At 42.6% G+C, this 24841-nt stretch overlaps 1 protein-coding gene across 1 annotated transcript in view; it reads right to left on the bottom strand.

The window, feature by feature from the left end:
* Positions 1-17747: 17747 nt before the first annotated feature.
* XYLT1 (xylosyltransferase 1) overlaps positions 17748-24841 on the bottom strand; it is a 155564-nt gene continuing 148470 nt past the window's right edge. The window contains exon 11 of the mRNA XM_030460103.1: positions 17748-18182. Coding sequence (XP_030315963.1) covers positions 17860-18182 — 323 coding nt within the window. The 3' untranslated portion in view covers positions 17748-17859. The remainder of the gene's footprint in view (positions 18183-24841) is intronic.

Below are 24841 nucleotides of genomic sequence, written 5' to 3'. Positions count from 1 at the left end.
GTTAAAGATAAACCCTTATCTTCCTTGGGTTGCTTGCATTAAGCTCCAAAAATCTTGAAGCCATTAAGCACACACAGCCCTGAGCCTGCTGGAACTACTTGCATACTCAGCTACACAAGTTGGCACAAATGCTGGTCAGAGACATCAGAAACCTGCATAATACCTGTTTGCAATTCTAGGTGCTAACTGGGTGTGTGGCTCAGCAGGAAAATGCACACACAAGTGCCTGATGAGTGTCACTCATCTGTGTGGACCTGCAAAGCCCAGAGCTTCAAGCATGGGCTTGCTAAAAACCCAGCACTCGTGGCTATCTGTGCAGCCCTGGGCCTGAGAAGGACAAGGCTATTCCCTTCCTAAAGCCAATGGAAAGACTGAACTTACTTTCTTGGAGACAGAGCTGTTTTAGGTTGTTGTGATGGAAATTTGGTTTTATCTGTGTTTAGTTTAGGAAGGTGTCACATGGCCAGAGGCTGGGGGGATTTATTTACAACCTGTTTGTGTTTGTGCACCACATGGAGCAGTTTAATATTTAGGGGGGTTGTGAAGCTCGAGTGTCTGCTTTTAGTAATATCACCTGCAGGGCTTCAGATTTGTTCTTGCATAGGGTAATAAATCTCTCCCATGCCTTTTAGGGGTCCCATTCCTTTAAGGCAGACATAGCTACTTAGCTCCCTGGTTTGGCCTAGGTCTGTATTCCACATTATGTACATAAGGTACAATAAAGTATATATGTATACATGTATGTATTTGGAGTCTGGGGACAAAGAAATATACCTATATATAAATATATAGAGTGAACCTCTTGGCAGGGGGATTCAGCTGTGGAGGGGAGATCCAGCTCCTGGGTTGGTATCTCCTGTGGAGGCAGCAGCAGAGCACAGGGGCTTGCCTGGGGCTCAGTGCTGGGATGGAGCCTCAGAGTTTGCTGCCTTTGCTGAGAGAAAGTCCTGGGGCTGCAGGAGCTTTGCCTTGAGGTTGTGATTCAAAGCCCAGGTCCTGTTCCCAGTTCTGCCATGCATTTGTGTATGTTCAGCTTGTGACTTCTGCCCTTTTATTCTTTCCTGCCACCCTTTAAGATTTATTGTGCTTGTTTAGCCTATCAAGCCCTTACAGCAAAATCTATCTCCTTCTGTACAGATGTAAAGTAAATTATAAATTAACATTTGGTGCATTGAAGTTATGCCTGCCTGGTGTATTGCAGCTGATGTCAATTCAGTATCAGTTGACTTTGTATCTCTTGGGATCATTAATAATTCCCTCCCACACTGGTCCTTGCAGAGCGTTTGGGTCACCACTGGCATCTGGCACAGAGGTGTCCTCAGCTTGGCTGCAATGCACATGGCAACAGCAATTTCTTCCTGTGCAATGGAAATAGAAATACTGCTTCTCCCTTCAGCCCTTCCTTTCTTTAAGGTACATTTCCCCATCTTGGAAATCAGTACAACCTGCTAATCCACACACTACTAAGAATTTCTAGCTAAACTTTCCCTTCTCAAAAAAATGGCATAATTTACTTTCTTTTCTCTGCTTTGATCCTTTGTTCAGTGTAGCTTACCTTCTCTTGGCATTCAGCTGCCTGTAGGATTTCTATGCAGTTATGGTTATTAAGTCGTGTTCATATTGCAGTGCTTGCATCCCTCCAAGTGCCTCCTCTTGCTGCTTGGGTGGCTGATGCCCAGAGCATTAGGTAAAGAAGATTCATCCTCCTGTTGTGAGAGTTTCACAAAATGGCAAATAATCAAGGCAGTAAATCAAGTGCATAAATATTCACATCAAAGTTTAAACCTGCAGGGCACACAGAAGGGCCACATATTGTTAAATCTCCCATTATTTATTGCTTTATCAGGCAGAGGCATTATTGCATTGTAAAGGATATATACTTCCCCCTCATGAGGAGGAAAGAACCGTACAGCACCAGCAAATCAGGACATAAATTCCTGAGATATGTGAGACTTGATCCTAAGCTCACTGGAGGCAAGGAAAGAGTCATGGCTGAGAAGTTGTGCTCCTGGTCACTGTCTTCCCCAGTCTCTTTCTGATAACCTAGAAGAAAATTAAAGCTTTAAATCACTACAAGTAGTGTTGTTTAAGGAAGTGGAGAGTGTGCTTTTTGGTCATAAATAGGGATTATTTGGGAAAAGCAGTGGACAGTGCATTGCTCATCAGATGTCCAGGCTGTGTCTTGCTTTGGGAACCTCCCAAGCAAAGAGTAATGTAAATGAATACATGGGAAAGCCTGCCTGCAGTACTTGGAAATAAATATGGGCAAAATTTGTCTCTGTTTTCTCTGATGTGAACAATCTGGGGGGAAAAAAAAAAAAAAAAAAAAAAAAGCAAAATATTTTTGTCACCCATATCTGCTCCAGAAATACAGAGAAAGCCACAGCAGTCGAGTATCTCAGAGCACTCAGAGCCTTTCCCCCTCTCTTCATTCAGTGTGGCCAAAAAGGGAAGGCAGGATCCTACCTTCTCTGACTTGTGGTGAAACACACCCTGATAAACTCAGTGTTATGTTATATGCATTGAGGGATATATTTCTATCTGTCTTTACGTTTAGATCCTGATAGACTCTACATCAGACTGAGCTTTTAGTTTAATGTTTAAATGGAGAAGCATAAGGTATTTCTGTGAGTTAATCTGGGGTTGAAAATAAAAATAGGAAAATAAAGAGTCAATAATTCCCACCAGAGATCAAACAGGAATTTTTTCTTGCTGAGGAGCATGCAGTTAACTGAGGCCTGAGGAAACCAAGCTATGGAAGTGGTTGGGTTCTTTGGACTGATTTCAAACAATGAACCTTTAAATGTTGGTTAACTCCTTATAAAGTGGTGCTGAGCAAAATCCTGTTCCTTTGGATGGGAAAGCCTTGATTTCATTGAGGAATGAACATTGTCAGTGTTTTTTGATATAGTCTTCCATCCCTCTTATTCAAAACTGAAGGAATTGGTTTAAATTGGACTCACTTTTATCTCCACCCTCTAAAGAAAAATATTTTTCTAATAAGAAAAATACAAGGGTTATGGGTTCAGTGCTGGTTTGCTGCCAACATATCTGCCTACAAAGAATGTAAGGGGGATTGGCAGAGTTCAGTGTGTGAGCAGGAGTTCTCCAGTGAGATTTCATCTGAGGCACTAAAACATCCACAATCACCAGCTCATGAAAAAAATTTCTTTTTCTGCCTTGTGCTGCCCTAAAGGATTTTCTGGGAGATTTAGGGACCTTGTCTCAGGGACTTTTTGTTAGCCCCCGAGGCCATGCAGGTACAGATTTATGCTGCCTAAAATGAGTCCTGGGATGTGCCTGGAGCAGGGCTGAGCCCTTGGACAGAGCAGGAGGATTTGTATGGGGCTCAGCCCTGCTGCTGAGCCAGCCCCAGGCTCTGGCTTTAGGAGTTTAGGAGCCTGGGCTCTCCAGCTGGCAGAGGGAGCTGTGCAGCCCTCACAAGTTTGTGTCAGTGTTGCTCTCCTGAGGCTGCACCTGATTTCCCAGTTAGGTTTGGAGATGACAGCACTGTCACTCAGCTGTGCTCTTTCTACAGTTGTTAGAAAGTGATACAGTAAGCAAAACTCCCGAGCTCCTGATCAAGGCTGTCTCAGGAGACAGTTTTCTCATCAGAGTATTGACTGGTGTTTTGCTAAAAGGCATCTGTTAAAAAACAGGACTCTGAGTAACTCGAGCCCCAGGGTTGCTGGAATCCAGAAGAAAATGGGATTCCTCAGTGTCATTCATTGCTGAAATATTCTGCTGGATGGGGAGAAGTTAAAGGGTTTGTCCCAACACAGTCAGAAATGTCCCATGGAGAATTTAATGTTCAAAGTTGTTCAGCACCTGCACAAGAGGGATTTCAGCCCTCACCCACCAAAGGCCAAACCTACCTGTGTTTTGGCACCTTCTCCCTCTGAGCCCTCAGAAGAGAGGTGTTTTTTTTTTTACTATTAGGACTAGAGAACTCAAAACAGTACAAAAATCCTACAGAGTTATAGACTGTGCTCTGCTTTGGGCGTACACTTCATCTGGTTTTATTTCCCTTTAAGCAGTTTTATCTCACACGTTCTCATCCCTTCTTTTTAAACACTTCAGAGGAGACCATTCAGGCTTGGTCTGGAGCCCTCCCATGCCTGGTTTCATGCTGATGCTGGCCCCTTGGATGGAGGGGATCTCCTCCATGGCACTGTGGTCCTTCCAGCATATCAGAAAAATTCCTTTAACTATATTTGCAATGTAACTCATCTGAATTAGTCTTGCTGTTAATTGTGGGAGGAGAACCACTTGCAAAGCAGGGAATGAATCACTTGCAAATAAAAATTAAGCTTGTTTGGAAATGGAATCAAAAGAACTGAGTCAATGCAGATTTTTCTTCCCTTGGGAGACAGAGCTGCTTTTGGATGGCAGCAGAAATCCCATGATCACACCAGCACATGCTGGAGGTGAGTTCAGCACCTGCCTGGCTACACACAGCCCTGGGGCTGGATGGGCACACCTGGGTTTTGGGATGTTCCAATGGCCACCACTTCATGGACTCTTAGCAACAAATTGCAGTGGTCAGCTGAGGCAAAGTGCTCCACTCCACTTCCCAGGGACGTGCTCCCCACTTCTTGCAGGAGGAATAAATCTTGCCCTCCTTCCCCTGGCTGGGACAGGGCCAGGCTGATCCAAACTGCTCCTTCATCCCCATCCAGACCCAGTGGGACCACAGTGGCATCCCAAGTGCTGCAGGGTGTGTGGGATGGCCACACTGCTGTCACCCTGATGGGTTCTCTGCAAAGCAGAGGGACTGCCTGGGGACATTTTGGCAATCATTGGTTGTGTTCTGTGGGAGCTATTAGAGAATGGTCAGGTTTTTGCAGAGCTGCACTAGAAAACGTGGATGAACTTGTCAGCAGACACAAATTGTACCCTAATATAATATGGATGTGGCAAAGTGCCAGGCTCTGCTTTTGTTTTCACAACAGTTTAGGGGGTTATTGCAATACATTTTCAATGCATGGTCTTTTTTTGTTGTGGATTCTGCTCAATCCATCTAAAAAATTTGAAAGCAATTAGAGTGAGAAAAAGAAGCTGAGGGTGGTCAGCAGTGGAGCCAAGCCACTGGGCAAACAGAAAGAAACCCACCCTGCCTGTGTGAGAGCACCAGTGTTTGGGGTTAATGACACTTTTTATCCAGATTGAAGGAGAGAAAAGGAAATTCTTAAGACTTAAAAATATGGCTGTAACGTGAACTAGAGTTCATAGCCAGCTATTGTTTTGAAGTTATTTATTTACCGTGACTAATTCAGACTTTCAAGTGTGGTTAATCCCTGACACATGGCATTGCCTGAGCTCTCTGGGCACCAGAGCTTGGAGCCTGGGAAGGAAATGCCACCAGTTCCCACTGGCAGTGCCAGGCTTCCTTCTGAGCCTGAAATGAAAATCATTACCACTGAGCTTTTAAAATGCATTTCGTATATGTGCATGGGGATGCCCACACACTGAAATTAAAGCTCAGATGCAGAATCAGATGTCTGCTTCACTACTCCTCATCTTGCCCTATTTTTTATAATTAATTGGCCTGGCAGCCAAGTGTCACGACAGCACAGAGGTGATTTGGGAAGGGTTGGTGGGCAAAGCTTCTGACAGCAGGGCAAGCTCCAAGCTCAGCTCTGCAGCCACCCCAGTTTTAAGGGTAAATATGTTGTTAAGTGTGTTCAACCAACCATCACTTTCCATTTTCCACGCCCAGGGAGCTGAGTGAAACGGGCAGCTCTTAAAAAACAGGTGGTTTATGGGTTTACCCCCACCTAAAAAAAATATAATCTTCCCTGTAGGGTGAAGAGAGTGTGTCCCACTGCCCTATTCCTGGCACAACAGCTTCTTAATAAGGATTCCATTAATAAGGATGAGAAAAGGGAAATCTGGGGGGGTGAGCTGGGTCCAATTATGGCAGTGCCACTTTCAAATCCCTTCAGTTCTGTGTGACGCACATCAGGCACGGGCTGAGCAGCACCAGGCAGAGCTTGGCTAAAAATAAACCCAGAGCATCACTGCTCTCTTAGTCTCTCATTGATATTTCTTGGTTTGTTTTATAACATCTTCAAGGCCATGCAAATGGGGAGAAAATTTTTACTTTTAAGGCTGGAGGAAGATCCAGCTGTTACAAATCAGTGTCATTTGCTGGAGGGATCCACAGCATTCTGGGTGCTTTGGTACAGTTCATACAGACACTGAGGCATGCTGAGCAACCAAGTACACAGTCTGTGGTAGTTCTCAGTGCATTCTTATAATGATACCACTTTAATTTATGCTAATTACTTAAATGAATGAAAATAAAATAAATCATCACTTATTTTCCCAGGTAAAAGAAAGGGACTGTGGTCCCACTCAGCAATCAGTGTAGTGGTGGAACCCTGAGAGAGAGCCTGGGAAATAGGAGGTGGCAGTCTGGCAACCCTTAGGTTAAGGACCTGTTTGCTCCACAGAGAGAAGGACTAAATCAGAGAGAAAAGCTTCCAAACAGGGCATTTTTGGAAAGCTGGTGCATGCTTTTAAATGCATTCAGACATTGCATTAATAGTCCAGAAGGTGTAAGGTCTCTGCAGTACTGCTCCTCATACAGCAGGTCCCAGTTCCACATTTCCCAGTCTTTTAATTGGCTCAATCTTTAAATCATTTAACCATAAATGATGGACATTAACCATGGGGACCATTAAATGAGGACACAGGTCTTGCAAGGCCCATCCTTGCAGCACTCCTCACCACCTGCTCAGCCACTGGGGCCCTTGTCCTCTTTGTTTTTCATCTGTTACTCTCTGCAAAGCTGTCTTAAGGAAGAGCAGTTTGGAACAAGGTGTTTTTTTAAAAAAGTGGTATCTGGTAGATGTGAAGGCTGCATGGGGCAGGAGCAAAAATCCTTCCAGGAATTCCCCCAGCTCACTGCCATGGGACAAGGCACAACCACAGCCCCTCCCTATGATGGGCAAAGCACAGGCCCAGTGTGTCCCCTGTGCTGGCCCTCCCTGTCCCCAGCCCCCTGGCTTGGCAGGTCCAGCTGTGGCTCACAGCACTTCTTCTTTTTTCCTGGAGGAAAAAATAATTTCCTCCTCTGAAGACCAGGGCCAGAGTCGTTGCCTGCTCTTGAATGCAAACCATCAGTGAGCAGTAATGGAAAATCAGGGATGCCATGCAAGGCAGGGGCTTGCTTTCAGTGAACAAAAAAACCCCAAGCCTTTTAAATTCAAATATAGTGAGGAATTAAAAGCACATATAGGCAGACTCTATTAGAAAGTGAAATATTTGATCTTGGTTATTAATCTGTTATAAGAATACTTTCATTTCTCTGCCATATGTATCCAGTGATAGACTTTCATAAACGAGATTGCATTAAAATGTACTTTACTTTCTAGGCAAATCTCTTCTATTGTTATGCAAGTCCTAGTTAGGAAAAAGAAACAATTACAGAAGCAGACTGAGTAAATTATTTTAACCCATTATACAAGTGAAATACTGCTCCTGTTTGAAGGGTGTACATTCTGCAATACTAAAATGCTTTTGGGAAGAGGTTGCTCCAGCATAGCTGTGCTTCCAGCTCTGGAATACCTGGTGGTTTATGTAGCATGGGGCTGCTGACAGACAGACAGATAGATAGACAGACACAGGGGCTGAATACACCGAGCTGTAGAACTTTTGTAAATTGTTATTGCCCTTTCCAGAGCTGCCTGGGGGGCTCTGAATTCTCTTACAGTAGCTGGGAGCAGTGTGTAACCTAAGGGACTGCTTGGACCCCACCCCCCTTCAACAGCAAAACAAAAAAACCCAACAAACAAACCCTTGTTTGTAACGTGTCTTCCCAGCTATCAGATCAGCATTTGAGCTGCTCTCCTGCAGCCCCATCACCTCTGACTGTGACTCCCCAGTGATGTGTTGGTGGACTGTGGCTTCTGCTGCTGCTGTGGCTGTGAAAGACCAAAAGGGCTGAACTGGTGGCCTTGGGGCAGCCCCAAACCAGCCCAGAGCCCTCTCAAGGGACTGTGTGGGCAGTTTAGAGGCAATGAGATGAATCAGGTGCTCTTGGAAAGGTCTTTGACAGTCCCTCACCCAGTGCTGGTGCATGGTGAGGGTGTCAGCTCCATCCTGTCAATGTGTTTCTGAATCATGTCAATGCTTTTAATAAATTAACTTGAAACTCCTTGGCCATGAAATTAGGACTCTTTCTGTGAAGCCACTTTGGTGTTGAGCTGCACGCAGTCAGCCTGTGTTTGGCAGTGGATGCCAAGTGATTCAGTGTTTGACCCTTCCTACCCAGTTTGCCCCCAGCTCCAGGTTCAGCCCCTCCTCAGCTGGGTGGGTTTAGTGTCTGGTGCCTGCTTCATAGCCCTGCAAACCAGGGCTTCCAGCCAAGGGTGCCTGGTGAAGAAGACACAACCCCTAGAGAAATGCTGACTTGGTATCAGAATAGCCAAGCTCATCTTTCATAAAGGAGTGAAAAATTGCAATCAGTGTCTGGTTGTTAACTATAGCAGAACCTCATGAATCTTCTGCTTTTTAATCATTACTAGATGGCAAAGATTTACAGCTGTTTGCATTTGTGAAGCCTCAGATTACTAACAGGTTCTGATTTTAGAAAATAGGCTGCAGATTCTTTAGTAACAGATGAAAAATGTCATCTCCTAGCACTGAAATGAAATCCCCATTGTCAAGGCAATTAAATACCTCCTTCCTCTTGCACTTGCTTTACTGGGCTTTCCCATTGGCAAACTGCTCTGCAGTAAGTTTGGTGTCATTACTGTGAATTAACCATCTTATACACTCCATAAATAGGATTACAATCATTAGGCATGGCAGCTGCAGACATGTGATGATGCTATCTCAAGCAGACAGCTGATACACAGCCTTTCAAGCCAGTAAGATGCTGCAGACAGCTCAGCCAGACCTTTACATGATCTATTAGGATTTTTGTGCTTAGTCTCAGAAAAAGCATGCACATTCTAGCTGAAGTCCACAAAGAAAATAACCTCCTCACCCACCTGGTAGCTTGATGCTCCTTTGTTTTTGTTTTGTGGGTTGTTTTTTTTTTGTTTGTTTTTTTTTTGCTTCTTCTTTTAAGTGGCAGCCAATGGTACATTTGGAGATAATTAAAACAGAGGTTGAGCCTTTTTAAGTATGCCATTAGTGTTAACATCTGGATGAGGAATAAGCCAGCAAAAACCCAGCATGCTTCTTGTACCATTTATAAATAAAACCAGGCTTCAAACCTGAGAGAACTTTTATCCTTTTTCCCCTCCACAAAAATTCTTTTCTTTGGATCAGGACTAAAATATTAGCTCTGTGTTCCCTCCTCTGTTGAAACAGACTTCATTGCATCTAAGTGCCAACAAAAGTGGAATTCATGAACAGCAGGTGAAAAGAAAACAAGATCAAAAGCACTTCTGGCTGCCAAGAGAAGCTGCAGCAGTGCTTGAAGGTGCATGAAAAAGTCACACAGACTCCTAGTGGTGTCAAAGACATTTGGAAGGGCATCAAGGAGGGTTTGGTTTGGGGTTTTTGTGTGTGTGTGTGTGTATGGTGGTGGTTTTTGTTTTGGTTTTTTTGGTTTGGTTTTTGGTTTTTTTTAAGCATCCACATCAAAAAGCAGCACTAGGAGAGAAACCTGCAGTACATCATGAGGATAGTGCTAAAGATAAGTCACTTGTAGGAGACTTTAACTGTTTTTCTCCATTGTATCCATGGAAGCAGCTCTAAGAAATCAGTGCTCAGAGTGGAGCCTGTGGTTAAGAAAATGAATTTAAGTGTGTGTAGTGGGTGAACATTAGACAGTGGCTGGTTTGGGTCTGTCATCCCCTCTGAAAACCTTTGTCTTCCTCAGCTCATCCTTTCAGTAAAGGCAAGGGACCCATACTTTGCTGTCCTTGTAACCAGCCAGCCCTGATATTAATTCCTATTTCTGCACCCAGCTGCCTATTCATTCTTATGTTGAGGAGTGGGTCCTTCTTCTGGGATGATGTAGGTGGTGAGGATGTGTGGAAGAAACTGCTCCAACACCCCTCATGCCTGCATCCCTCAGGCTGCCAGCATCACTGTGCCTGCCAGCCAAGCCCCTCTACCAGCAAAAAATGGATTTCTGAAAGTCTGAGAATGTTTCCCCCTGAGTGGCTGCAGCTGGGAAATGGAGCCTGAGAGCTGACTGACTGGGCAGTGTATTGGCATCAGCACTGGGATCACAGATCAGGAGTGCTTGATCCCATTTTTCCTCTTAAATATCACCAAGCAGCCAACTTCTTTTAAATAAAGACTTACATTAGGGAAGTGGAAAATAATACCAGATGCACATCTGTTCCTAAAGACAGCCTTTTTTTTTATTATTATTTTAAAATTCTGCATCTGAAAACACAGTATGACAGAAAGCATTTATATACAACTGCAGTGTTTTTGGTATAATACAGTTTTTAATACATCCATTTCTTCTTCTGCAAAAAAATTTGCTTTGTCAGACAAAAAAACCAAACTCCCATCGACAAAGAATACAGCTAAGGCACATTGTTTTCTGCTAAATGAAAGACAAAAGGGTGCAAAAACGGGTAGTGCAATAATTGCTGAAAATCACATTCTACTACAAGAAAAGCATTCTGACTTTGAACTTTGAGTACTGGTCAATTTAAGACATTTCAATATTTCATAAAATACTCCTTTAAATAAATAGCAAAATATCTACATCTTTCAGTGTGTTTCAGTTGATTTTCCAATTTTTTTTAAACTTTGCTGTATATACATGGTTTTTCTTTTTCTTATTCAATAGCTTACAAAATATTTCTGTACAGTTTTAATGCATATAATGATCTATAACAAAATAGTTATTTCTTAAAACTATATTACCACCAGTCTTTGAAAATGACTGAATAGAAAGAACTTATTATGGACTATGTTAGGCAATACAAAAATCCAATCAACTCAAAACAAAACCAAAATGACAAAGTCAGAAAAATGATTTCATTAACTCAAATTAATTCTTTTCATTTCACAAAGCTTGTTTGCTATGTAAAACCTTTCCAGTTGCCTTTGGGTTCTACCCACATCTGAATACCAGACCAGGATAGGATTAGGGATTCCTAAAAGCACTGCAGCCTGCCGGGAATATTGGAGCTACAGAAACATAACAGTTCTCTGGGGAGAAGTATTAAAGATCCAAGCCTTAGCACAAGTCCTTGGCTTCTGATGACTTCAACTTTTTGGATGGAACTCCAAAAGCCAGATTCTGAGAAATGCATTTATGACTTTCAGGATACAGCCAAGACTCCTTTGTCTTTTAAGTCTGATTCCCAACCATCACTCAAAATGTAGTGAACTCCTTCAGATGCTACAACCATGCCATTAAGAGGATGGATCTTCTCCCAGCTAACAGCACAAAGCTGAAAGGAATGCTATTACATCATGTCAAAATGAGTGAAATTACTCTAGAAATTGTCCTGTGCATCTACAGCAATCTGCCCTGTTGTAGTCTGAAGATAAATTAAAGGTTATTAAGTTTGTATTTTGTGGGTAATTAAATCAACTTTCCTTATCTAGTGAGCTGCAAAAGACAGAGCTCATAATTTCCTAAGGTTTATATAAACATTTGAGCCTTCCTTTTGCCCACAGGGAAGGTCATTTTCTTCCCTTAAGGACTGCATTTGTAAGCAATTTCTATTGTATTTGTGAAGTGTAGGCTGACAGCAACACAACTGAGCTGTAATAGAAATCTCAAGGTGCCTTTTATTCCTTCCACAACAAACAGAAAAAGTAAGCAAGACAGACAACACTTAATTCCTAACACAGTTTAAGGCCACATTTAGAAAGGATGAAAGTAAGGCTTTCTTTAAGGGGCAACACACTGGATGCCACAATAGGAACAGAGAGCAAGCGATCCAAAGCTGACAGGATTCACCCAAGGAAAAGCTGAAACAACATCCTAAATTTGGCCAGCAGGTCTGTGCCTTCTTTTAGATGTAAGCAGGAAATTTAAAAAACATGAAATGCCATAGATACTCTCCTCCAGAATATTCCCAGCAAACTGAAGGTGCTCTCCTAGCAAGAGATTGCTGTCTTCTCAGTCAGGGTGTTAATTACAACAGAACCAAAGACAACTCAAGTCACTACAATATACAAATGCAGCGCAATGAACCGCGCCGAAAATCCTCACTCTGGTATCAGAGGCACCTGTACAGAATCTTGCTGTTTGTTTGGCAAGGTTAAAAGTAATACTTTTAGGTTTTAACAAAGTAGAAAGAGAATTTGCATAGATTGTACATTCAGTTCAAGGAAATTTCTGGTACCTTTTCTTTTTTTGTTGTTGTTGTTGTTATCAGGTAAACGTGTTTGCAGACACAGTGAGGTAGCAGCTGTGATAGCACCCATGAGCAAAAGAAGGTAACCAAGGCAGAAGCAGAGAGGGATCTACACACTAGGGTTGTTATAAAGGAGCAAAATCAAAATGGTACCTGCAGTATCACATCATGAGGGTTAACTGCTGCCAACACTACATGGAAGTGGAGACAGCCTAATGCTGCCACGGACCTGGGTAACATGGGCTGTAAGATCTTGTTGCCTCAATTTTTAATGCACTAAGCCTGATTCTTCTTTTCCTGACTGTGATAGTGGTGGCGAAGGTTTCCCAAGGCTTTCTTCTACTCTGTGCCTTCAAAGGGAGTTGCAAATCAGAGCATTTGCTTGCTCTTAAAGAGTAAAGGAATAAGGGTAAAAAAAATGCAGGCAAAACCGATTTCCCTATAAATACCTCCTTGCTGCCCTTAAGCCTAATTCATATTTATTTGTCTCCTCTGCCTGGCTGCAGCAGCAAATGCACTCAGCAGTTCCTGCTCCCAGTAACTCCTGCTGGGCCTCTAAAGGGACAGTATCCTGCTCCTTCCAACACTGCATCACTCCTGCCCTCTCTGGGCTTCATCCCCAGAGCTGTCTTGGCAAAAGCCTGAGGGCTTGGTCCAAAAAAAAGACTTTTTTTACATCACGTCTTCAATTGTAATTTAATATGGGTTTAATGTAATGTCCTGTGAATCTTGAAGACTGTCTTGGAGGCCTTGAACAGATGAAAGAAAAGCACATGGGGATCATTATCTTTTCACACCCAGACTGAAGCAAAAGCCAGTGGAAAAGGCTGCTCACAACTTTATGCCAGTCTTCCCCTGCTGCTGAAATAATCAAACCTAATATTACATATAGGTAATATGAGCATGCCTGAAAAATCAGGCAGAGAATTGCTCTCACTTTTACCCACTCCTTCGTGTGTGGTAGTGCTGCACTGACTGAAGGCTGACCTGAAAAACAAACTTCTCTGATCTGCAGCTTGGGCTTTGGAAGAAGCCAAAGGGATCTGCCTTACACAAGTACAAAGCTTCCTGCTCAATAGAAAGCAGTGGAGTTGGGCAGGGTTTCACGTGGGCAGCTCCTGAAGCTTTGGGATCTGGGAAGACAAGAAGGAGGGTGTGATAGTTGGTGGCAGTCTGGCAGTTCCCTGACAGCTGTGATGAAAGAGAAACAGAGAAATCAACAGAAAGTTGGTCCTCACTGCCTGGCTGCAATAAAAATCTGGATCTTCTTTCCTTTTTATCTATAAAGTCAAAGAGGAGATCTCAAGGTATCAACATTTCTCAGCCTTGCTGTGCAGAAGGTGCCCAGCTTGTTCAAACTTTTGTTTGTTGCAGCAGAATTGTGTAAAACTTTTGCAAAGTTTTAGCATCTTCTTTACTCTTTCGCTCTCCTTTTGGTCAGGTTCAGAATATTTGTGATTCACTGACTTTACTACTCTATTCACTATAATTGTACCTAAGAGTGAGACTTCATCAGTGGAATTAGTACTGGAGGAGATGGACAGAAAGTGAATACACATTTGTTGGTCCTTTTGAAGGTGCTGCAGGATCACTGTTAATACTCTGCTAAACAACTGTATGTGCCTTGTGCATTGAAGCCAACATGTAGGAAAGTCAAATTTAACACATGGATGCCCAGTCCTGTATCTCCAGGCTCAGCAGTAACAAAGGCTTAGCAACAGAGATACAGATGAACTTCCCTGTATAACACCTGATATCATGAAGGAATTGTTAAAATTATCTGCTTACCGAGAGCACAAAGAGTGAAGACATTATTCCAATTCTAAAACCCTTGAAAATAAAAAATAAAATAAAATAAAAAAAGAAAACAAATCTTTCTGCTCTATGTCCAAATGTCATCAAAGAAAGTATTGGACAAATCTGAAAATAAATTGTCATTTGAGCTGTTAGCCTCAAGGCTTAACATTGCCATATAAACAGGCTGACTTTGGACATAATTCATTAAATCACATACTTAGAATTTCCTGCGATGTGCCACGTTCCCTTTCTGTTCCATGCTGACAGAATCACAGAAGCATTACCTGCCTACCATGCAGGGAATTTACACAAGCAAAGCGTTATACAGAGGACAAACGTGTGTGTGGAAATACATCCTCTCCTTCTGAAAGGGGTTTTGATCAAAACTGGCTTTCAGCAAGCACTGGCCAGTGTGACTGGGAAGAAGTGACACTTTCACATTCAAATGAAGATGCATAACCTGCTTGCTTTGTACTAACTGTGGGTTCCTGCTCTGAACTCTCCTTTCCACCAAACGTAACACGGCTGAAGTTATTCTAACAATACATAATGTCCATCCCATGCTCCAAGTGCCATTTCAGAACCAGAAAAGCCACTCAGCAGGGCTGTCACTCTTAGCAGCACTACCACAGCATCAGCTTGGAGCAAGCTCTGATCCCTGCTTCAAACATTTTATTTTTCCATGGTTTTTCTTCACAGCTACAGCACTTTGTAACAGACACAGAGCCCCATATGTAACTTATCTATCCATGTCTGTATATTCATAGCTATAGTAGAGATTGTTTGGGTCCAAAATTTGACTCTGCCCCTAGAAGATGTGTCAAACATGGCAGCTCAGCCTTTGATGACTTCAAAGGCAGACAGTATTTACTCACAGCATAATGCCACACCATTTATTTGTGTTGGACTTCCCTCTGAAGTCCTTAGTGTCAGCCACCCAGGGAAGTTTTCCCTGAGGAGCCCTTCAGGACCAGTCTCTTCACTTCCACACCATATGTTTTATCAGCAGCACTGGGATTGCCAGCTTGCTACAAAACTTCTTTGTGTAGATGCTTTTTCTCTTTCAGAAAGACACCCAATCTAAATTCTGTTTAGAGCTATTTTAAATGTAGCACATAATGTAAACAGATATATCAGCAACCATTTGCTTTCTTTCCCTTTTTTATACTAAAACAAAATAACTTGCCTCAACATTTCATATGATAAAAGTGGCAGGTTTCCTTCTAACCACAATAGATGGGATAGTTGCCACTTGCTTGGTCTAGTTAATAATGAAAACTTACCAACAAAGCACTTAAAAACATTCCTGCTTAAGAATAAAAAAAAAGTATCAAATTTAAAAAACAATTATCTGCATGTGCATGTGTGGGTGCACCCTTGTACGTGTGCTTATGTGCAAGAGAGACCAAAGATTTTGAGACTACCCCAGTAGTCTTACTGAGAACAATCACTGGCCAGGATTGGTAATGGGTTTTATTGTGTTCCCTAAATATGATCTTCATTTAATCTGCAGGGCCTGAACCATGCAGTTGCCATTGCATCAGTGTGACTAAAGCCCTGGATTTCACAGTGAGGAGTGGAGGTCCCCAGAACAGTTGAAATTCACAAAGGAATGTTAGATTAAAACCAAGCAGTGTTAAAAAGATCCTACTGAATAAGGAATAACACTGTGATTCTGTTATATCAACCTGTTGGCAACCCTGCTTTTAAACATACTTGCCTCTAGAGCTGGTTGAAAATCTGCAACATTCCCTTCACTGAAATACTTCAACCAGCTCTCATCTCTATAAGCTGTCCTAAAACTACTGCTCTCATGTCAAAATCAAGAGACAAAAAAGAAAGGGAGGTGTGAGGGGAGGAAGGCCTTTTCTTAATAAAGGCAGCTCCAGTTAGTAAGATAATGTAATCTTCAAGCTGCAAAAGCAGCACCTACTCATTAGTCATTGACTAAAACATAAATAATAAATACCTAAATTGTTCCTTCTATGCATCCATTTTTGTGCCAGATAAACATTTCAATGCTCTGCTTTGATGCCAGCACAGCTGACACCACAATTTCAAGTCCAAAGCAAACTGCAAGTAGCTTTAAACCCATAGTATGGAAAGAGACACTACAAGTCACTGGGATCTGTGTGTTACGGTCACCTTGCAACTGTTATTTAAAAGGGAATTCAACCTTTCTGTGAGATGTGGTTACAGAATGATTTAAGGCTCTATTTCCCTCCTGATGGGGCCTCTTAACATGAATCAGCAGAAAGTTAGCCATGAACACAGAAGGGTAAACAGATACCTTGATTACATCAAGAGGTTTTTGGTTTTTCCCCTAATTAACCCAATAGCTTTTAATAGCCTTTTTTTTTTTTGTTATATTGGTAACAAGAAATTAATACAGCAACAAAAAACAAAGTGCATGCTTTATGCTAATGTTAAATGCATTAGTTGGAGATGAATTTGCATATAAAACGTATACTTTTGAAAATTACTGGAATGTAAGGGAATTGTTTTTCCTGCTGTGGAAAAATGCAAATAATGCAAAAGGTGCCTATTTAAAACAAGATGCAGCCTGCTAGAAATTCTGAAGACAGGCAGGGGCTAAAGTTTCTTGACAGAATAAAGTAAAAGCACCGAGAAACACAGCATTGCTCTCCTTCACATTCAGCTTGTAGCTTTGGCCAGGACCCCCTGTTCTGCCCAGCCTTCCAGATGCCCTGCACAAGCCTGGAAGAGCTCACAGAGCAGAAATCAAGGGAGAGAATTAGTGTCAAGACTTCGTAGCCACAACTCAAATTAAGGAAGAAATGTGTTGCAGATGTAGGTCCCAATTTTACTGGTTCTACACAACTCCACTGCCTAAGGGAAAAAACCCAGCTCACCAGCAAAATCAGCAAAGGGTCTGAATAGACACAACACAACCCACCCCAGGCTGCACAGTACTTGCTGTACTGAAAATCTGCAGAAATGCTTAGGTGCTGGTGGGCTTAGAAGAAGCCCCTGCAGATTTGAAACGTTTGAAACCCCAAGTGATTCTTTGTTCTTTGAGCTAATACTCATAGTACCCAGACCCTGCCCCTGACTGCATGAGACATAAAAGGCTAATACAGCAAAACACTGCTTCAGTTAAGTGCTTATAATGAGATTAGTCTAAAAAATCTCTGAAAGCTATCTGAAAGTTTCTGCTTTTGCTCTTTTCCTCTGACTAGGACAACAACAGACATTAGCTGAGCCCTGAATTACTATGTGTTATTAAAAAAAAAAAAAAAAGTGAGCATGTACCATAATTATTCCACGTTCCATGAGGTAGTGTGGTCACACAGGCTGCAGCCTGCAGTAACCACCCTACCCAGGAAGCCTAAATAGAAGGGGATTTTGCAGTGATTCATTCATGGTAGCAAAGTAATGAAAGCCTATGTAACAGCAGAGGTACAGACAAATTTATTTTTAAAAAACACTTTAGCAGCTGCTCCTTCACTGCCCTCTCCATGGCTCCTGTTACTGCTGCTGTTTCAAAACCTGCAGAAGCAGCCAGGGTACGGCCCAGGCCCCATGGGACAGCCGGGGCTGCTCCTGACAGAGCTGATGGAGGGGGCAGCACCAAAGCCTTGTCAGAACCTTTTTTTTTTTTTCTTTCTTTCTTTTTTTTTTTTTTTTAAATAGATGAATTATATTGCAATAAGAAACACAAAAGTATAACGTTCCCTTGAGAGATTCACATGTGACCAAGGTTAAATTCCCTTTTAAAAACCTATGCCGGAGGAGAGCGCACCGGGTGCTACCTCAGGCGCCCGTCGGGTTTGACAGGGCCCAACTCAGATTTGGGGTCCGGGCTGAGGGAGCTCCAGGCTGTCTGAGCACAGCCCTGCATGACAGGGCAGGCACTGGGGCCTGTGCTGCAGATGTCCACAGCTGACCAGACACTGCTGACCAGGGAGTCCACCCAAGCCTCCAGCCGGGCACCCACCAGCCCCGCGTTCCTCTTGGCCTGGTCTACGCGGGCGGCGCTGATGGGGATGTTCAGGACGGGGTTCAAGCCCTGGAAGCTCTGCTCCATGTAGGCATTCTTTGGAGGGCCGCTGTGATACTTCATAGCTTCCTCTGGAAATGAAGAAATAAACCCAAAAGTTAGTGTGTTAAAACAACCACCACCCCAAACCTTCAGGATCTAAGGGTACAGGCAAACAAAAAGGCAAAAGATGGTGGCTGTCTACAGTGCGTACAGTACAGTGCTGAGGACACACTGCACCCCAAGGACGATGCTCAGCTCTTGAGCTCCTCACACTCACCATACGAGCTCCTCTCACCATGATGCTGAACCTGCCAGTAGGGCATGAGCAGGGCGAAGCACAGAGGCTGGCAGCAGCACTGTCCTTACTGTCCTCACATTCAGCTGCAGTCCCCAGAGCTGTGTAACCCCCAGGCACAGCAAAGAGCTGTTTGGCACTGCAGAACGAAGAGGCAGACCCAGCCTCAAGGGCTTCCCAGCTAGGAGCTGCTGTCTGTACCCGGAGCCTGATCAACATGCAGCTCCTTCTCAGGAGAAACCCATTTTGCATTCAGGAGAAGCTCATGTTTCCTCTTTCACTGCAGAAGCAGCCTGGAAGATAAGGCCTGTGCAGCTATAGTCACTCATGGGGACAGCCAGGGAAGGCTGTGCTTTGAAATTAGGAAACACATCAAGGACACTCAGGTGAGAAGGCTACTGACCCTCAGCAGACTTTCAAGTGCTAACACTGATTTGTCTAGATGGGAGAGCCAAGATCTCACCCTGTTTTGCTTTCTGAACTGATGAACGTTGCCCTGCTATGGAAAAGTCACAGTATTTGTTAGCTCGCCTGCCACCAAAACCTGTGTGATGGCATTCCTTGGACTGGAAGGATAGCACCATGGCCTTGGACAGACTGGACCCATAACAACATATCTGTAAGACCCAACATCCTTCCTGGAAGTGCTTCAGTCTCTCTGGGAAAGTATGCTCTAATTACAATTATATTTCAAGCTCTTGTGCCAAAATAACTGATCACAACCACTTCCTAATGCCACTTCTCTTTGCAAAGTGCTTGCTTTCCATACAGTAACTCTCCTACCCCATCAGGAAGCAGTAGATTGCCCCAGCTCCAGAGTATTGCAGTAAAAATCACGGCCAGGCTGTGACAAGGCCTTTGAAGATCCTGAACTGGACACTGGGGGTCAGAACACCCTCATCCAAGGTTGGCTGTCTTAAGGTCCAAGAGCAGACCAAGGTGCTGCTCATCAAATCAGAACGGGAGCCTCCAAAGTGTTCACTGCCTGCTTCTTGGGAGTGAGTTTTCAATCCCTTTTTTCTGTTCTCAGCTGACTTCCCTACCATCCTTGCTCCAGCAGCACAGAGGATCTGTTCAGCTCTGCCAACATACACAGAGTCTAGAACACAAAATGAGCCCATTCAGGGTGCTCCAGGCTGGGAAAGCCACCCTGCTCGGATTGCATTTAAAGGCCAGGAATTATATATTCAGGGCTACAATTCCTTCCACACGTCCTCACTGCCTGCTCTGCAGCCTGACACTGAGTCCTTTCTTCCATGCAGAGGACACCATCTCAGGCACTGGCAATAAATCACTACATTTATTTAGAGGGAAAAGGGACAGTTAACTGGAGCTTTGCTGTTACATTTGCAGTCTATAATGTCAAATGCTCTGCAAGTCTATTACTTAAAATCCCCAATTAAATTAGTTCAGCACATCCTCATCACTATTATACATCATTTAACTGTTCCTGCATTCAACTAAACCCCTCCTTTTATTTTAAATGGTAGATATCCACAACAACCTCCAGTCAAAATGAGTTCATCCCCTGCACGTGGCAGGAGTGTGCTCTGCCAGAGCACTGCAGCTTAAGAAACAGAACAAGTACACATAATTAAATTTCCTCCTTTGGAAGCAATTAAATATGGAAGATTGTTTGTCAACATATTAATTAAATAGGAACATTCTAAGTAAAAATCCCAAAACAACAAAGAGTTGGCATTACTAGCAAGATCATCTGATGGATACAGGCAATCCACAGTGCTTGTTGAATGCAGTCTGTTGTGCATGTGTTTAGTGCCTGGAACAAGAGACACCTTTTTTCTGACAAGCAGCAGGACGAAGCAGAACTCAAGCTTGGTGGATTATCAGGACCAGAAGGAATGAAACCTACAGAAATTGTAAAAGGCAGTGCTGAAGATGCAGCAGGAGAGCAGCTTTTTCTGAGTCTGTGACCCTTGTTTAAGAGCAGTGGGCTGCTTTGGTAAAGTAAGGCAACATCTTCATCAAATTTAAATTTCTCCAATCTTGCTATTACAGTAACTGTGTGGGATACACTGTGCTTCTCCCACCAACAGAGCCCCAACACAGCTGTCTGCAGCACCAAGTGACTGCTGGGCTCTGCTCCAGAACTGGCTGCACTGCAAGGGCTGCCTGGCAGGTACAACACCAAGAGTGTTTATGGCACTGACGAAAACTGTTTTGAAAAGCCACAAACACCAGCAGATAGCAAAAGACAAGACTGCTGAGGACAGTACTAGAGTGAACAAAACATAATGTTTATCAGTGCTACTGCTACCCACAGGGAAAATGTGTTCTCTGATGTGAGACACAATGAAACCCTGACCTGGTAGGGGTCTGCTGGGTCCCAGAGCAGAAGGAACACCCTAAGTTAGGTGTCCTATAAAGAAAGAGATAGGTAACAGCAATTGGAGTGCAGTGCTACCTATACTAATTAATAGGAATTGCTGAGGATTCAACCCTAAACCCTCTCCTGGACTCTCCAAATCTTTGTTAAAAAGTCCACAGAAAAAGTGAAGCTACAGGTGATGTGGGATGTTGCTTGTGGCATCGAGGAAAAACAAAAAGATGGGTAACTATGACTTTATAACCATCTGGGCTGGGACAAAAGAGGGACAGCGTGGATCCCAAGTCCTGAAATACTGCATAAAAGGAGGCTGGAGATACCAGATGTGCTTTTAAAACACTCACATTCAGTCCTGATCATGAAAAAACAAGGAAGAGGCTTACCCAATGTGTGTTTAGACATTTAAATCTGTACAGTAAAAAGGGACCAATTCAAACCTAAGTTGAATTGCAGACATTAATCCAGATTTTTATGCTGTAACACATATCAAAATAGCCCTCAGACAGGTTCCAATGCAAAAAATATTCCCTTGACTCTAAGCTATTGCTTAAAAGTTATTTTTTCTCCCCTCTTTTTGTTTGCACTTTATTTCTCAACTGACTTGTCTTAGTATAACTTCTGTAGACCTAAAGCACAGGCTGAAGTCAGCCACACAAACCTGGCAGTTCAGTGTTTTTGTATGGGTTCTTCATTTTGCAGAAAAAGCAAATGAGTTTAACACAAAGTGGGCTAAGGAATGAAAAATGTGGTTACCTTGGTACACATAAAGGTTTTTTTAAAGCAACATAGAACACGCAGCTTTTTTTCTTGACTTGAATTGTAGTGAAACCCTCTGCCAAAGAGGTAATTTTTTAATTGACATTTTGTTTGTTTTCTCTTGCAGCAAACAGGGCAGTGCTGCATTTCATCACTGGGAAGCCAACAGACCCTTTGTCATCTAGATCTGAACTAACTTTTGAAGCAAATCCCTGTCTTCAGGGTTTTCTCAGAATGACAATTCTGGGGCATGTCTACTCTTCTGCAGCCATGCACTTGCCTGCTGCTATTACAGCATTTTTCAAGAACATGTTGTGTTACCTCTGGCTAATTTAAAGAAATCACAGCAGTTCTGAGAGAAGTTGCCACCCACATCTGTACCAATGCAATTAGAACTGATTGAGCCACTGCAAGCAACCAATGGCAAAACAAAGGTTTCTCAGATGATCTATATATCTATACTTAAGATGATCTATAAATATGGATTAAGTTAAAAGGCCTTCGAGATACATGTGTGCATTGCAGGATGTCTGCTCATGCTGTCAAAGCTTTGACAGAGGTTGCTGCAGCTGAAGGGAGGGCACAGGGAGCAGGAGGGAGCCTCTAAGGCTCCCTGTCCTCTTGTGGAGCACCTGAGAGCAGAAGCTCCATGTCTGGGGAACTGAACATGAAAGGTTTCTCCAAGGTGAAGAAGGTGATGCTCTTCTTCACTGCCCCCCTTGTTGGAAGGAATAATAGTTTTATTTATTGACTTCTTTTCATTCCAATATTTGGTATCAGCTTGAAGTCTCCACCACAAGTGAATTTCTCCACTGGCTCTCAGTAACCTATTTAGTTTTAATGAAACAGGTTCTATACATTAAACACTCAACAATTCATTATCATCACTCCAGCTGGGAGATGCTGTGGAAACTTTGCCATGAATATAAACTCAATTTTAAAAATGAAATTGCTTTGGCTTTTTCTCTGCCCTCTGAGTGCCCCTGGGAGACACGTGTGATCACACTTGGCACAACTGCTTCACATGGACTTTGTGGAGCATGGAAGGGTGGGAAAGTGGGATGATGGGGATGCAGTGCCAGCCTCTACTGAATTCACTCTTTTAGTAGCTTGGATTATGGTCTGTTAACTACTGGCCAAATGCTCTGAATTATACCTCTTGTTTGGCTCTGCCTCTCCAGCCCCTATGCAGGGGACCTGGACATCTGGCCTGAGTCTCTGAAATGCACTTAAATTCAGGCTGCCTAAATCAACCCCCTATTTCTGTCAGCACTGCTGGTGATCTGCTGATCTCCCTGTGCTGTCTCCTCCACATGTTACATTCCCTCTCCGTCTTGGCACAGTTTAATCCTGGGGTGTCCTGCTGGTCCTTGGCAGCCCTCCCATGTCCTTACAGTAAGCATGAAGTACTTGGCTTTAACACAATCAGCCATATGGTGAGAAACTCAAAATTGCCATTTAGAAGAAGAATAAAACAGAATCTGGTTGTGCAGGCCATTGAGTGAAGAAGACACTGGTGGAGCAAGTGAACCTGGTTTCTCCAAATGATTTATCTCACAAATTAAGCTAATTTTCCTTTTCTTTTTTTCTTTCTCCAACCAGGCAAATATTTGAAGGCATTCTTGAGCCAGAGCTGATCAGAGACACAACTCACACTAGAGAAAACAGACAGAGTTGGATGACTGGAGGGGGAAGAGAAGCAAGAAAGAGTAAGATCAGATTCTAGACTTTACACTAAAATAGCTTTGGGAGCCTCGTTTACAGTGGAAATACCCCAGACCTCCCAGTGCACTCAGCAAATCCGTATAAGAACTGATCTCTTTAGCTGTTACAGATCCAGGTTTTAAAAAGGTCAGTGAATCTTTGTTCTTAAAACAATTTACATTCAGGCAATTATGCACATCTGGACACAATATCAAAGAAAACACCTGCTCTTGATTTCCCTTTATGGCTTTACTTGTATGCACAGGCTTCAGGCCAAAATTAATAAATAAATGGGAATAGAAAATGAATAAATGAGCTGCATGTGCTTTTGTAAACTGCTAAAGAAAACATCTTTGGTGGTAGCTAGCCCATGCTTAATTTTGAATTTTGAGAGCCATAATACAGGCATGAATTTTTTGTTTTGCTTTGATTATTCACAGAGGTTCCAGTGGCTCCTTCATGATGCTGGAAAACCAAAAGCAACTTTGTCTTGTGCTCTGTGCTGAAGTGATGTGTAGGTAAGTAATGATTTAAGAAATACAGAGACTGCTGTGTGCATGCTCTCAAGATAGGAGATTTTACTGCCTGCTGCCAGATTTGTGCAAATGGTTTTTATGGTTTTTAGACACAGTCAAAGAGGGGCTCACAGAGTGATGTGACTGTGCAGGCTCTGGTTTCCATATCTGGAGTATGAGAGTTATGCAGCAAATGACATGCAAAGTGGTATGAAATGTACCAATTGTTAAAAAAAACTTCTGAAGTAGCAAATTACTTTCCAGGGTAATCTTTCTTACAAGGGCTATAGCTTCTTTTTTTCTTTTTTTTTTTCTTTTTTTTTTTTTTGGGTGGTGAGAGTGGAAAGATGGTTGAAAGAACAAAATTTTGAAGAAATCCCTAATAAAACATAACCCCCTCCTCTGCTGACAACTCCTGTCTAATTCTCATAGCTACTTTATTTTCAGTGTTAAGACCACACAATAATTCTATCCCTTCATTTTAGAAAATTTTTGGCAACTTTTGCATTATTTTCAACAGTAACAGAAATGGTTCTTTTGCAAGGTCTAATTCTTCTGTCATACTCTCACAATCCCTTTATTTGGCAGAGAAGAATATATGTAAATAATAAAGAGGTGACAAGCTGACAAAAGCTGGAAATCAAAGCTAAATGACAACTGTCAATACAGAGCACAACAGTCTCACTGCCACAGAAAAACTTTTAAAAACCCAGCAGCAATTTGCATTGTAAATATAATTCTAACTACACTGGAGTATCACTATCTGCCCCTGTAATTAATTTTCTTTACCTTCATGCCTAAGACATCTGGAGATCATACATCATATCATCACTAGCAAATCACTCCTGAGGCTTTTTTCCTAGATAATATTGTTCCCAAGCTTTATATTTCATTCCTATAGTGGATTCTGGTTACCATATGAATGAACAGGGCTCTTTTATCAAAAAATATGAGCCAGCCCTTCTCCAAGTATTGCTGTGTAATACAAAGTAACTCTGCATTTTCAGTGGAATTTTTCCAGATTCAGTTTGGACCAAAGGAATTTATGCCTTTAAATCATAAAAGGTGGGCTAATGTTTGAAGTTTAAGACATCCTTAACTGTCCACAGGGCTCTCATGTCATAGGGAAAA

This window comes from Calypte anna, chromosome 14 (genome assembly GCF_003957555.1).
Source record: "Calypte anna isolate BGI_N300 chromosome 14, bCalAnn1_v1.p, whole genome shotgun sequence".
Lineage (NCBI taxonomy): Eukaryota > Metazoa > Chordata > Aves > Apodiformes > Trochilidae > Calypte > Calypte anna.
The sequence above is the reverse complement of the archived record's forward strand: the minus strand, read 5'-3'. Positions and strand labels throughout refer to the sequence as shown.